General features: G+C 39.5%; 1 protein-coding gene across 1 annotated transcript in view; it reads right to left on the bottom strand.

Annotated features, from left to right (window-relative positions):
* THSD7B (thrombospondin type 1 domain containing 7B) overlaps positions 1 to 15,323 on the bottom strand; it is an 889,260-nt gene that overhangs the window by 292,311 nt on the left and 581,626 nt on the right. The window contains exon 12 of the mRNA XM_040228521.1: positions 8,963 to 9,157. Within this exon, the coding sequence (XP_040084455.1) occupies positions 8,963 to 9,157 (195 nt within the window). The remainder of the gene's footprint in view (positions 1 to 8,962; positions 9,158 to 15,323) is intronic.

Here is a 15,323-nt window from a genome sequence, read left to right as displayed (position 1 = left end):
ATCTTGTTTTTCCTACCTGATCCCTCCAGAATTGGATACTTCTTATTTTCATGAAAATAAAGTTATTTGCATAAATTCAATAAAAATCTGTTCTTCTTTTAACAGGGCACAATGGAAACATTGGTTATGTTATCATAGCTTTGACTGGAATGTTGTGTTTCAGATTAAACATAGAATCAGATATAACCAGTCAGCTTTAAAAAACTAATATAAACTTTGTGCGTGTGTGCTTGCTCTGTTGCTCAGCTGTGCTCATGTCCATACCCTACTCTTAACGATCCAGTGGACTGTAGTGTGCTAGGCTCCTCAGTCTATGGGATTATCCTGGCAAGAATACTGGAGTGGGTTGCCATTTTCTCCTCCAAGGGATCTTCCTGACCCAGTGATCCAGCCTGTGTCTTCTGAGCCTCTAGCTTTGTTGCAGGCAAATTCTTTACCACTGAGCCACGTGGGAAACCCCAAGAAAGACTTTATGAAGCCATCAAACCTCTTAGAGTGACAGCCTACTCCCTTATTTCCAGGGTTCTTGGCAACCTTGGTTGGTGGCTCAGAAGGTAAAGTGTCTGTCTGCAGTGCAGGAGATCTGCGTTCAATCCCCGAATTGGGAAGATCTCCTGGAGAAGGAATTGGCAACCCACTCCAGTATTCTTGCCTGGAAAATCCCATGGATGGAGGAGCCCAGTGGGCTACAGTCCATGGGGTCACAGAGTTGGAGCTGACTTAGCAACTAACACTTTCTTTTCTTTCAGCAGCCTTATCAGGTGAATAAGAAAGGACTCTCAAGCTATCTGGCGGACTTGAGAAGAGAGGAATTCACCCAAATCTATAGGTATCATAGGTAAATCTGATGGCAAGTCCCAGGCATAATTTTCCTGGCTTTGAGAAGTCTTATAAACTTTAGTCTGGGACTGTTTATAAGTTTAAAAAAAAATGCAAAACCAAATTTAAAGAGCCTATATAAACAATTGCTATTCTTGGTACACTTATATAAATAATCAGGCCAAATTTATTGAACCCAGACTTACTAAATTAGTCTTAGTTTGGCTGTATTTGGTGGAAATGAGGATAATTTTATAGAAAAAAAAATGTTTCAGTAATATACCTTTATAGTCCTAGATGGCTTCTGTTGATATATTATATTGTCACAAAAGTTTAAATGAATTGTTAAAAGGACATTTTAAGCTTGCTTCGGAAGTTTATCACAGTAATCTGTCTTTGGATAAGGATCAGATACCCCATGAACTACATTCTGGAGAATATATACTGGAAAAATATATCATTTAAAGGACTCTCTCCCGCCTAGATGGAAAGAACCTTATCAGCTACTCTTAGCTTGTTTATGCACAACAAAACTAAAGGGAATTGACCCTTAGATTCATATTTCCCACTTTAAAAAGGCCCCTGAACCAGACTTGTCTATAGAGAAGATTGCTAACCTCAAACTCACCTTGACACCAATGCTCAAACAGAAGAAAAACAACATCCACAATAGGAAGAGAAGATGAGGGCATCAGAAGCAGATACTTATTCCAAAGTACCAGAGCAGATCTTGATTTCTTGGGACTTCTACATAGGAATCAAATGTTTTTCTAACACAGGCACAATCCTATGAAAAATTTTAAAAATCTAATGTTTTGGTCTATGGTCAATTATCTATGTTCAATACTTCTAGTTCACCTTGGTAGATTTCTAATGCTCTGGAGGGTCCCTTTGAAAATTTTAACATATATATGAATTTTCTATCAAAGTTATTCAAGCTCAATCAGAACAATAAGCTAAATTTCACTAGATAACATAATTTCCCACTTATCAGGAGGGGCCTTTCTTCAGCTATGGCAACAGTCACTTAAGAGTAATGACTTAATTGGACTTCTTAATAGAACACATTTAATCACCCACATTAAAAACAAAAAAGAAAATCAGATTTCTGCCTTAAACAGTCTGTTCCCTAGTCTTGGTGATCTCTTAAGAACTAGTTTGATGCTGGCCATTCACTGCATGAATCTCCATTATGACCTTATTATTACTTCTGGTAATGTAACATGTATTCTGCTTATTCTATGAGATGGTTTCTTCTTGTATTACCCAATTCAAAGCTGAGTCTTTGACCAAAGTAATGATTACTAACAGACTTGAAAGGACTGACTCAGTATTCAGTTCTATATAGAATTAAAATGATTATAATAGTGCTATAGTAGATGTAAGAAGAAACAACAAGGGAGAATCATTTCCTGGACCATGCAGACTAGTAAGACAGGTAGTCCAGAGCCATTTATGGTTACCACTAGAAGGACCCAGTCATAGCACATTGGATTGTTATCAATGAAATCTGACCTTGACATAGGAATGAACATTGCTAGGGCTATGGGGCATGAAATGCCTCCCAAACTTCGAATTTATGACCAAAAGGGGGGCACTCAAGCAGAACAAGAGCAAAGACGATCCCACTCTCCACCCAAGTCTGCAAAGATTAATCCACTAGAATCCTTGACTGATTCAGTACACTCGATGCTTTCAACAGAGGACATTAAAGAAAATAAAAAGAGACTGTGTGCTTTGGACAATCAGAGCCATGGATAGTTACATGTACTTCAGGAAGAATTTTAATAAACTTCACTTCTTGGATATCCCCATATATAGCAGATCACTATGATCATACACTTGAGACTATTTGTAACTAGTAGTTTTCACCAAGAGGTAGGCTGCATCGTATTCTATAACACAAACAAAATCACATAGAGACTATCCTACTCCTCTACCTCCTTAGAGCAGTTTCTCAGAGCTACTTGAGAGGCTGTCTCCAGGGCTGTAGTCCCCAGTTAAGGCCATGAAAACACCTGAACTCTCACATTGTGCGTTTTCCTTTCAATTGACACTACTATGTAATCCATTTGACTGATTGTTTTAAACAGTTCGTGTATTTCATGCAATTGGCCAGTTGTTTAGGTAATCTAGGTACTCAGACATACAAAGATCAATTAGCTAGGCAAAAGCTTAGCATTTAATGATTTAGAAAATGAAGTCTAGGTAGGTTTTTTCTTTTTTTTTTTTTTGGTGTGTGTGTATAATTTTTAGGATAGAGTATAATAGTTTTTCAAGGTTTACCTTAAAAGTAAATGTTAAATAAAAGTCATTAAAGTTCTGACAATTGATAACACAAACTTACTGGCTGTAAAATAAATAAACGTCCTAAGATTTTCAATTATTTCATTCTCAATTTACTGGTACCTTCAAAAGGAAGAAAAAATTGGCCACAAATTAAAAATTTTCTTTCCCTCTCAAGGAAATTCTCTCTCATCTCAAATATATGGACACAGCTGTTAAGATAATGGCTTCTGAAATATTACACATGAACACGCAAACCAAGTCCCATTAAACCGTCCCTTAACATGGAGTTATTCCTGCCACATATATTCTATCCCACTATATTGTTAGAGATAAAAAAATCTGTTTTACCTTAAAAGCAGAAGATATGTTTTATGCTGCATAAATTTATATATGAACACTTATTATAGACAAAATATCAAAGTAAAACATGTAATTTAATGTTTCTCTTTGTGACTGCATGTTTCACCTTACTTACAGATGGGTTCCTGTTCTGCATGGAAATCAGAAATACTGTTGAGGACTCTCATGGGTTTTGTCAATCCATTAGAGTAAACTAAATCTAAAATAATCATGTACCTAATGCATACAAACAAAGGGAAGTCTTGAAACCCAGAGAATTAGCACTTGAGTTGCTCATGAGAACAAATGGTCATCTCTGCTTAATTCTTCAATGTCAATACCAATATTATTAACCTAATTATTATTCTGGTATTTTTCTTGGTTCTCATTTCCTGAATTAAGCTTTTTTTTTTTGCCTATATGAAAAAACCTACAATGAGAAGTTTTGGAATATTTATCTAGATAAGAAGTTAGATATATTACAATGTCAATTATTTGTATATTATCACAAAAACTGCTCTAAGACTTTGATTAAACTACTTATGACTTTAGTTTCCATTAAGTTTCAAAGAAGTAAACTGAACCAATATAATCATATACCACAAAAGCAGGATCTATGTATGTATGTACGTATCTATACGTGGGCTTCCCAGGTGGTACTCAGTTCAGTTCAGTCTCTCAGTTGTGTCTGACTCTTTCTGACCCCATGGACTGCAGCATGCCAGGTTTCCCTGTCCATCACCAACTCTCAGAGCTTACTCAAACATCGAGTCAGTGATGTCATCCAACCATCTCCTCCTCTGTCATCCTGTTCTCCTCCTGCACTCAATCGTTCCTAGCATCAGGGTATTTTCTAGTGAGTCAAGTTCTTCACATCAAGTGGCCAAAGTAATGGGAGTTTCAGCTTCAACATCAGTCCTTCCAATGAATATTCAGGACTGATTTATTTAGGATAGACTAGTTGGATCTCCGTGCAGTCCAAGGGACTCTCAAGAGTCTTCTCCAACACCACAGTTCAAAAGCATCAATTCTTCAGTGCTCAGCTTTCTTTATAGTGCAGTTCTCCCATCCGCACATTACTACTGGAAAAACCATAGCCTTGACTAGATGGACCTTTGCTGGCAAAGTAATGTCTCTGCTTTTTAAGATGCTGTCTAGTTTGGTCATAGCTTTTCTTCCACAAGTAGCATCTTTTAATTTCATGGCTGCAGTCACCATCTGCAGTGATTTTGGAGTCCCCCAAAATAAAGTCTGTCACCATTTCCACTGTTTCACCATCTATTTGCCATGAAATGATTGGACTGGATGCCATGGTCTTAGTTTTCTGAATGTTGAGTTAAAGCCAACTTTTTCACTCTCCTCTTTCACTTTCATCAAGAGGCTCTTTAGTTCTTCAATTTTTGCCATAACCGTGGTGCCATCTGCATATCTGAGGTCATTGATATTTCTCCAGGCAGTCTTGATTCCAGCTTGTGCTTCATCCAACCAGGCATTTTGCATGAAGTACTCTGCATATAAGTTAAATAAGCAGGGTGACAATATGCAGCTTTGATACACTCCTTTCCCGATTTGGAACCAGTCTGTTGTTCCATGCCCAGTTCTAAACATTGCTTCTTGATCTGCGTACTGATTTTTCAGGAAGCAGGTCAGGTGGTCTGGTATTCCCATCTCTTGAAGAATTTTCCACATTTTGTTGTGATCCACACAGTCAAAGGCTTTGGCATAGTCATTAAGCAAAAGTAGATTTTTTTTTTCCTGGAACTCTCTTGGGTTTTTTTGATGATCCAATGGATGATGGTAATTTGGTCTCTGGTTTGTCTGAATTTTCTAAATCCAGCTTGAACATCTGGAAATTCACAGTTCACATAGTGTTGAAGCCTGGCTTGGAGAATTTTGAGCATTACTTTGCTAGTGTATCAGATGAGTACAATTGTGTGGTAATTTGAACTTTTTGGACTTGGCTTTCTTTGTGATTGGAATGAAAACTGACCTTTTCAGTCCTGTGGACACTGCTGAGTTTTCCAAATTTGCTGGCATATAGAGTGCAGCACTTTCACAGCATCATCTTTTAGGATTTGGAATAGCTCAACTGGAATTCCATTACCTCCACTAGCTTTGTTCGTATTGACTTGCCTTCACATTCCAGGATATCTGGCTCTAGGTGAGTGATCACACCATCATGGTTATCTGGGTCATGAAGATCTTTTTTGTACAGTTCTTCTATGTATTCTTCCACCTCTTAATATCTTCTGCTTCTGTTAGGTCTATACCATGTCTGTCCTTTATTGAGCCCATCTTTGTATGAAATATTCCCTTGGTATCTCTAATTTTCTTGAAGAGATCTCAAATCTTTTCCATTCTATTGTTTTGCTCTATTTCTTTGCAGTGATCACAGAGGAATGCTTTCTTATCTCTCCTTGCTATTCTTTGGAACTCTGCATTCAAATGTGTATATCTTTCCTTTTCTCCTTTGCCTTTAGCTTCTCTTCTTTTCACAGCTATTTGTAAGACCTCCTCAGACAACCATTTTGCCTTTTCATGTTTCTTTTTCTTGGGGATGGTTTTGACCAGCATCTCCTGTACAATGTTACAAACATCCATCCATAGTTTTTTAGGCACTCTATCAGATATAGGCCCTTTGAATCTGTTTGTCACTTCCACTGTATAATCATAAGGGATTTGATTTAGGTCATACCTGAATGGTCTGGTGACTTTCCCTACCTTCTTCAATTTAAGTCTGAATTTGACAATAAGGAGTTCATGATCTGAGCTACAGTCAGCTCCTGGTCTTGTTTATTGCTGACTTGTATAGAGCTTCTCCATCTTTGGCTGCAAAGAATATAATCAATCTGATTTCAATATTGACCATCTGGTGATGTCGATGTGTAGAACCCTTCTCTTGTGCTAATGGACAAGGGTGCTTGCTCTAACAAGTGTGTTCTCTTGGCAAAACTCTATTAGCCTTTGCCCTGCTTCCTTTTGTACTCCAAGGACAAATTTGACTGTTACTTCATGTATCTCTTGACTTCCTACTTTTGCATTTTCCAGTCCCCTATAATGAAAAGTACATCTTTTTTGGGTGTTAGTTCTAGAAGGTCTTATAGGTCTTCATAGAACCATTCAACTTCAGCTTCTTCAGCATTACTGGTCGGGGCATAGGCTTGGATTACTGTGATATTGAATGGTTTGCCTTGGAAATGAACAGAGATCATTCTGTCGTTTTTGAGAGTGCATCCAAGTATTGCATTTTGGACTCTTTTGTTGACCATGATGGCTACTCCATTTCTTCTGAGGCATTCTTGCCCACAGTAGTAGATACAATTGTCATCTGAGTTAAATTCACCCTTTCCAGTCCATTTTAGTTCACTGATGCCTAAAATGTCAATGTTCACTCTTGCCATCTCCTGTTTGACCACTTCCAATTTGCCTTGATTCATGGATTAACATTACATTCCTAGTCAATATTCCTTTTTACCCCATCGGACTTTACTTACATTACCAGTCATATCCACAGCTGGGTGTTGTTTTTGCTTTGGCTCCATCTCTTCATTCTTTCTGGAGTTATTTCTCCACTGATCTCTAGTAGCATAGTGGAAACCTATAGACTTGGGGAGTTCATCTTTCAGTGTCCTATCTTTTTGCCTTTTTATACTGTTCATGGAGTTCTCAAGGCAAGAATACTTAAGTGGTTTGCCATTCCCTTCTCCAACGAACCGTATTTTGTCAGAATTCTCCATCATGACCCATCTGTCTCAGGTGGCCCTACACGGCACGGTTTACAGTTTTATTGAGTTGGACAAGGCTGTGGTCCATGTGATCAGTTTAGTTAGTTTTCTTTGATTGTGGTTTTCCGTCTGTCTGCCTTCTGATGGATAGGGATAGGAGGCTTATGGAAGCTTCCTGATGGGAGAGACTGACTGAATAGGAAACTGGGTCTTTTTCTGATGGGCAGGGCCTTGCTCAGTAAATCTTTAATCCAATTTTCTGTTGATGGGCAGGGCTGTGTTCTTTCTCTGTTGTTTGACCTGAGGCCAAACTACAGTGGAGGTAATGACACAAGGTTATCTTTTGTGCCCTCCAAGAGTCTGTTTCCCCAGTCCTGTGTAAGTTCTGGCACCTCTATGGTGGGGTTAATGGTGACCTCTTCCAAGAGGGCTTATGTCACACCCAAGTCTGCTACACTCAGAGCTCCTGCTCCTGCGGCAGCCCACTGCGGACTCACACCTCCACAGGAGATACTCTACACAGTTCTGGCTCAGTCTCTGTGGCATCTCTGGGTCCTGGTGCACACAAGGTTTATTTGAGCCCTTCAAGCATCTCTGGGGAGAAGGAAATGGCAACCCACTCCAGTGTTCTTGCCTGGAGAATCCCAGGGATGGGGAAGCCTGGTGGGCTGCCATCTATGGGGTCGCACAGAGTCGGACACGGCTGAAGTGACTTAGCAGCAGCAGCAGCAGCAGCAGCAGCAAGCATCTCTGGTGGGTATAGGGTTTGATTCTAAATGTGATTTTGCCCCTCCTACCATTTTGTTGGGGCTTCTCCTTTGCCCTTGGATATGGGGTATCTTTTATGGTGGGATCCAATAGTCTCTTGTCGACTTGGCGGTGCTAGTGGTAAAGAATCTGCCTACCAATGCAGGAGACACAAGAAATGTTGGTTTGATCTCTGGGTCAGGAAGATCCTCTGGAGAAGGGCATGGCAACCCACTCCCATATTGCTGCCTAGAGAATTCCTTGGAAAGAGGAGCCCGGTGGGCTACACTCCATAGGTCACAAAGAGTTGTACATGACTGAAACAACATAGCACACACACACACAAAAGCACAATCTATGTATATAATCAACTTTTGCCTTCCACTACTAAAGTTTTAAAATATCAAGTTACTTATAAGGTAATGGTAAAGACCCTGATACTGGGAAAGACTGAAGGTAGTGGGAGAAGGGGACAACAGAGGATGAGATAGTTGGATGGCATCACTGACTCAGTGGACATGTGTTTGAGCAAACTCTGGGAAATAGTGAAGGATGGGGACAACTGGCATGTTGCAGTCCATGGGGTCACAAAGAGTAGGACACGGTTGAGCAACTGAACCTACCAATAAGGTAATGGCAAAAGACAACGATATAGGTGAGGTCTGTCTTTGACGCTTTTAACAGATCAGGTACTTCTTTCAAGCTTGCTGAGATCCTGGCCTGAAAAATACCAGAAACTCTGCCATTTACTATTCTAAGGAAGTTGGTTGATATACTGCCATTTATCACTACAAAAATTATAAAGCTATATAGAGAGGAACTTCATAGCTTTGGAATGGTTCATATCTTTCATTTATTTCACAAGTATTAATTGAGTACATATTGTGTGTCAATCATATGCCTAGGACATACATAGTGGCAGGGAGGGTCGGGGGAGAGGGAGAGATGATATAATTTCCCATCCTTCTGGAATGAACATTCTCCTCAGCAGGTTCAGGACAGCATCACCTGCTTGAAGCTAAAGAATAAAATACACAACCTACCTGTGAGCTGTCGCCTTCTACTTCGAGTTGTTTCACAATTCGTGGAGCAGGGTGTAAACTTGGACCAAGCAGTGAAGGTGCAGTCATCACGACATGGAACTATACATTCTTGCATGAGGGGAGGCATGCCATTTATCTGCTTGAGGCATTCCGTCATTTCTGCTGATTGGTTATTATCAGAGATGCATGAGACAGCTAAAAAAAAAAAAAAGAATGCTTTCGTTGCTATTTTAATTAAATCAAGCTGCTGTTGATTCTTGGACGAAATAGAATTCCCCAATGTTTGAAAAATTTTGTTATCACTGTGATTGCAAAAGGTGTTCAACATAGCTAACCTTATTTCTCTCTGGAAATTAAATGTTTATTGTTGCTAGTGGAGGTATTTGATAATTTAATTGGTTTCATTATTAATCCGAACCCTGCACTGACAGCAACCAAAATAATTGTTCAGTAATTTCCTGTATGTCCTGCTTGTGAGCATTTGATCTCTAGAGATGATATAAAACTAGAAAACAGAATCTACAACAGAACAATACAAAGATGAAAAAGGACCAAACCATGAAAAAAATCATTTGCATTTTTCATAGATTTGATTTTTGTTAACTTGTTAAATAGCACTCATGTTTAAATGGTCCTATGTTTGTCAGTCAGTATTTAAAAATATATTTCCCTTTCTACAAGTAAACCATTTTTTCCCCTTACTAACATTTCAGGATCAGTTAAATTTTTTAATCATTTTTTTCAAGTACAGGCATCATGTCTCCAGATAATCCCCATTACAGATATCCTACCAATTGCAGATAACTCTTAATGCTTCTCACATACTTTTTCAACTGGAATTGTCTGCAGTCATACCATGAACTTATTTCAAGGTAAAACATTTTTTGATTTTTCTTAATTTTTGAGTCTTTAGACTAATACCATTGTATTCAATTATGAACAAATGATATTTTGTGCCTCTTTGATTCACCCTAATTATAGACTCAAAGGATATATCTTTACTTTCTAGACCAGCATGTCTCAAACTTGGCATCAGTGACATTTTAGATTGGATAATTTCATTTTGTGGATACACAGGTTTGTCTTGCACATAGTAAGATACTTAGCAGCATTCTTGGCCTTAGCCAATTAGATGCCAATAGCATACGTACCCTCTTGGTTTTGAAAATCAAAAGTGACTTTACACATTGCCATGTCCCCCTGGTTGACAACTACACTTCTCAACTGATTTCTAACCATGGATGTCTTTGAGAATATAGAGATTTGATGGCATAACTTCAGATCTACTCAACAGCATCTCTGGGAAAGAGCTCTGGAAATATTTTTGTCTCTAAGTGTCCCAGGTGGTTCTGATCCAGCCTGTCCAATGGCCACCTGCCTTTGGCATGATGTCTTTGGAAATGGTATGTGTTAATGGATATTTGCTGAGCTTAGCATCCTAAGAAAAAATTATTTAGTGTCATTTTTATTAAAGCTCTTTAAAATCTACCAAATTAAAAGGAATAAAGAGACCACAACTTAGGAACACTGTTGTTAAGAACTGCTTATATAAACTTTTCTAGCACAGGATAAGTATACATAAGGACCTTCAGTTGTCCATTTCTCTTATATTCTGAATTTCTTTATCTGGACCACAACAAAAAACAAGTAAATCTGAATATCGTCTATTCATTTATCCATCCATTTATTTATTATTTATGAAGTGGTGAAAGCCAAATGTATCTAATGGTTTGGGACCAAGGAATTAGCTAAAATAACAATGGCTGCACACACAATATGTCCCAGTTTGTACATCTGCTCTGAAGCAGGTGGGGCTATTCATTCATTTTGAATAGTTTTTATTCTTGTTTCTGTCCATATCCTAGGAACAAAATCCACTGCACATCAAGCCAACATCACCTGCATTTTCTTTGTTGGGAATATTATAGCCATTAATGATGAATACAGTGCAAGATCTTTTCTCAAGTAGGGTACAAGCAAATGTTTACTTGAATTTCATGCTTAGATAACTAATTTGGAGTCAATTTAGGGGATTTTTACCATGCTAATTTTTTTTCCAAGATGACAATGTAATGAATAACATAAAGAGGAATTTTAAACACTTTGAAAAAATATTGCTATTTGAAAACTAAACCTCTACAAATATACAAATTAAGAGTTTTTCCAATGATAAAACATTTTAAAATACTTTTTATACTTTCATTTAAGTTTAAAATTTGAAAACTATACAATAATCATTCAATGATATTTTTAAGTTCGCCAAGCTGTCTAAATTAGAGTACAAATGGATTTATGAATGTCTATATTCAACTATATTGGTTTCCCTGGTGGTTCAGTGATAAATAATTTGCCTGCCAATGCAGGAGACATGGGTATGATCCCAGGGTGGGGAAGCTCTTCCACATATGAAAATGGCAACTCACTTCAGTTTTCTTGCCTGGGAAATCCCAAGGACAGAGGATCTGGCAGGCTATAGCCCATGGGGTCACAAAGAGTCAGACACGACTGAGCACACACACGCACATATAGTTCTGTGGGCAATATTAAGCGTGTATAAACTCCTTAAGTCAGAGATTTTTTGAGAACTAAATCAGAGGCGGTAAGTAGATATGCTTATCAAATTTGGGGCCTTTATTACCGACACCTTTTCCCATAAGAGAAGTTACTTAAATTGAGTCATTTATTCATCCATCCATCTGCTCACTTGGTTATAAAATATAAGGAATTATGAATAATTATAAAAGCATTGTGTGTGTGTGTGCAAGGAAATATACATGTACATATAAATCTAGCTTTCAAGGACACTACTGTAGTGGCGGTGGTAGGCACATACACAGATAATAGCAGCATGTTAATGCAGTTTCCCTAATGGCAATAACCAGTTGGAAATCCTGGTACACAAGAGAAAACCAGATACTTCAGTCTTGGAGGCGGGAAAGAAAGAAGAAGAGACTGGACCTGTGAGACATCTGCTATTTAGTTGAACTCTGAGTTCCGGAACTTTTGGATCATAGCACATCACTTGAAGGTCACAATCTAGAGAAATGATGTCTCTTTTGGTATTTTTAAGTATTGAAAGCACTGCACTGTGCTAGTGGGAAAGGTCTTTTCATCAGGCAAGGAAGAGGTATTTACTATTGATTATCCCCGTCATATATTTTTACCCGAAATTAATCTTTTAAGAGGAACAGCAAATCAATGCTTAATTATATTTTATTAATTAAACTTGAAATATGGCTCTCTTTACTGGAGGAAAATTGTACTCCCAAGTAAAATTAGCTCAAATAGCTTTAGAACAATCTTATTGTGTGTTGTTTGAGATTTAGCTATCTTCAGCTTTGGATAGAAAGCTCTCAGACTGACTGCCTGGAACAGCTGGGCACTCTCATTAAAGGAATGATGGAGAAGCAGGTGGGTGAGCTGAGTTACTGAGACAGAAGTTCCCAGATAACAACAGTCACCTGTTGAGTGGGTGTGGTCAGAGGACCTGGAACCCTCCACATGTCTGTTTGGTTTTCCTATCCATAGTGTCTAGCAATGAGCATAAAGCACGGAATTGAGTTCAGCTTTATCTTTCTCTTAATCATGACATAGCCTGAGCCTTGGGAGAAAAAAAAAAAATCACCAAAGAGGGGAAAAGAGTTAATTGCTTTCCCATGTTACATGATTCTTTTCAATTCTATCAGCATGAAAAGGAATGGCCTGGCAGGAAATGTAAAATTATCTGAGAATTTAGCAAAAGAAATAAAGCAAGAATCTGTATGTATTCTCAGCATGACTCCTAGTTAATTTTTGGAGGACACTGGCTGTCAATGTGAGATGGTTAGGCAGACTTCTTAGGCTTTAATGATTACTGAAATCAGCAGATTATTAACTACTGCTAAATGACTAGACTTTCTGCCCCCATCACCTCTAAACTCTGATAGTGAGACATAAGTTTGTCTTCTATTCAATTATGATATGAAGAGGGCAGGGGTTACTGGCCTTATGATAAGACATGGTAATATTCTACCTGGAATGACTAAATAAATGATGGAATCCACTACTTCAGATCTATTCGTGTTCATCACCTTCACCAAGGACACATTACTTTCCCAAAGTTGTTCCTAACTAGAGCCCAACTCTAATAGTTGACAAGAAAAGGTAGGAAAACTTGATTCAAGAGGTCATGATTTCCAAGAAATGAGGGTGACATGCTAGAAAAATAGAAGAGCTCTATTAGCTTGCTGTTCTGAAACTGGGAACCACTTCAGGTAGAGTTCGATATATGTACATTGAAAAGGAGGGGGTGGCTACTGCTCAGCTCACACAACATTCAAACAATGTATTCTATAGTGCAGACCCTGCAACAGAAGCCTGGGATACGCAGGTGAAAGAAACATGGAAATAAAAGCTCATTCCACTCAGTGTCTTGCAAGGGCAGGACTCTGGGGACTCAGACACTGGGCAGCCAGGAGCCTTCCTGGATGGAGGGGAGGCTTGACGAATGTACACAGTGAAGACATGAGTCTGACCAGGGGCCTGGCACAACTTATATCTGTGCAGGGAAATAAGCAGATATGCTGGCCTCTGGCCCTTGCTATACACATTCTAAGATCCTGTACCTCTTCTTTGATAAGGCTCATAACATTTGTGACTACCTGTTCCATGTCTGTGTAACAAGAACAATTAATTTAATGATGCAATGCCACCTTGCCCCTTATACATGTGGGGACCAGCACTGGAATATAAGAGGTCACAGATCGTAAGTCTAAAGAGTTAGATGTTATCATTGAAATTTACAAAACTGTAATAGATCAGTTCTATTCTAATTAAAATACATGTCTTCATGATGTGGAACATGAAGTTCCAATATAAATTCTGGGATGACTTGGAGGTTCAGGCTGGAATGTGGCAGCTCAGGAACTGTGGGCCCAGGCCTGTCTCTCTGGCCAGTTCTCTCTTCTCAATCCCAGCTGGATTCTACCTCCAGAAGGAACATCTTACATTTGTGAGTGGGCACTACAGTCAATACTCCAAAGCTCAATTCACAAATTGGCCACCCTTGTACACTCATCAGATTTAGGGTATATATGGAGGCAGTGCAAATGCTGATCACAAGTCAGACTCAGAGAAGAGGCTCCTGTAAGTTACTGAAGCTGGTTCAGGGCTCTTGCTGCTGCTGCTAAGTCACTTCAGTTGTGTCTGACTCTCTGCAATCCCATAGACGGCAGCCCACCAGGCTCCCCCATCCCTGGGATTCTCCAGGCAAGAACACTGGAGTGAGTTGCCATTTCCTTCTCCAGTGCATGAAAGTGAAAAGTGAAAGTGAAGTAGCTCAGTCATGTCCGACTCTTAGGGACCCCATGGACTGCAGCCTACAAGGCTCCTCCGTCCATGGGATTTTCTAGGCAAGAGTACTGGAGTGGGGTGCCATTGCCTTCTCCGTCAGGGTTCTTAAGGCAGTGGATTCCAAAGTTCTGACAACTAGGCAGAGTTTAGATAAGGAGTGGATGAGGAATCATGGCATCCTTGCTTCTGAGAAGGAACAGGCTGGAAGAGGGCCAGAGAAAGGTCCTCTAAGGCAGGGGTCCCCAACTTCCAGGATCTAATGCTTGATGAGATGGAGCTGATGTAAATAATAATAGAAATAAAGTGCACAATGAATGTAACATGCTCGAATTCTCCCTAAACCATACTCTCTACTTTGTCCACAGAAAAAGTGTCCCTGGTGCCAGAAGGTTGGCAACCCTGCTCTAAGTCATGGAGGTCAGCTCTTACTGAGACTAAGGGCAGAACTGCACTCCACTCCAAATATTTCATCATACACTGATGCAATCTTTCTTAAGAGCACCCTTCCTTGTAGGTAATCAGGAAAGGTGAAATTGCCAATTAAAGCTATCTCAGATTTGGCTATTTTAATTAGCCTCCTTCCTATCTAAAATAATTATTTTCAGGTAAATGTGCAGTTTCTCTTCCAGCCACTTCCCCCTCTCCTCTCCAGGAAGGAATCTGGGTGCCCAATAGCTATCAGGGGCCTCAGATCTGTATGAAGGTCCTTCAGAAGTGCCCTGGGTCACTGCCAGTGTCTACAGTGAAAGTGGCCCTTGTCTACCGGGTGGCTGCTCACCCAGCAGGGAAGTCTCCTTTCAGGGTGAAAAATCATAGGAACGCTCCCCTCTCAGCCTGATCCTCAGCAGAGGGCTGTTGTCCTCTAAGCTGATGAGGGCTCAGCCCACCTGGCACCTCCCAGCATGGAACTTTCTGCTGGGGCCCTGTGATCAGTGTTCTGGGAGAGTCAGAGTATGTTCTCCTGTGAAGCCCACCCACACCAGCAGCTACCACACCCTTCCCAGGGTTTGAGGGCATTTCTGCAGACTCT

The sequence above is a fragment of the Oryx dammah genome, unplaced genomic scaffold (assembly GCF_014754425.2).
Source record: "Oryx dammah isolate SB20612 unplaced genomic scaffold, SCBI_Odam_1.1 HiC_scaffold_27, whole genome shotgun sequence".
NCBI classification, from domain to species: domain Eukaryota; kingdom Metazoa; phylum Chordata; class Mammalia; order Artiodactyla; family Bovidae; genus Oryx; species Oryx dammah.
This window is presented reverse-complemented; position numbering and strand designations above follow the sequence as displayed.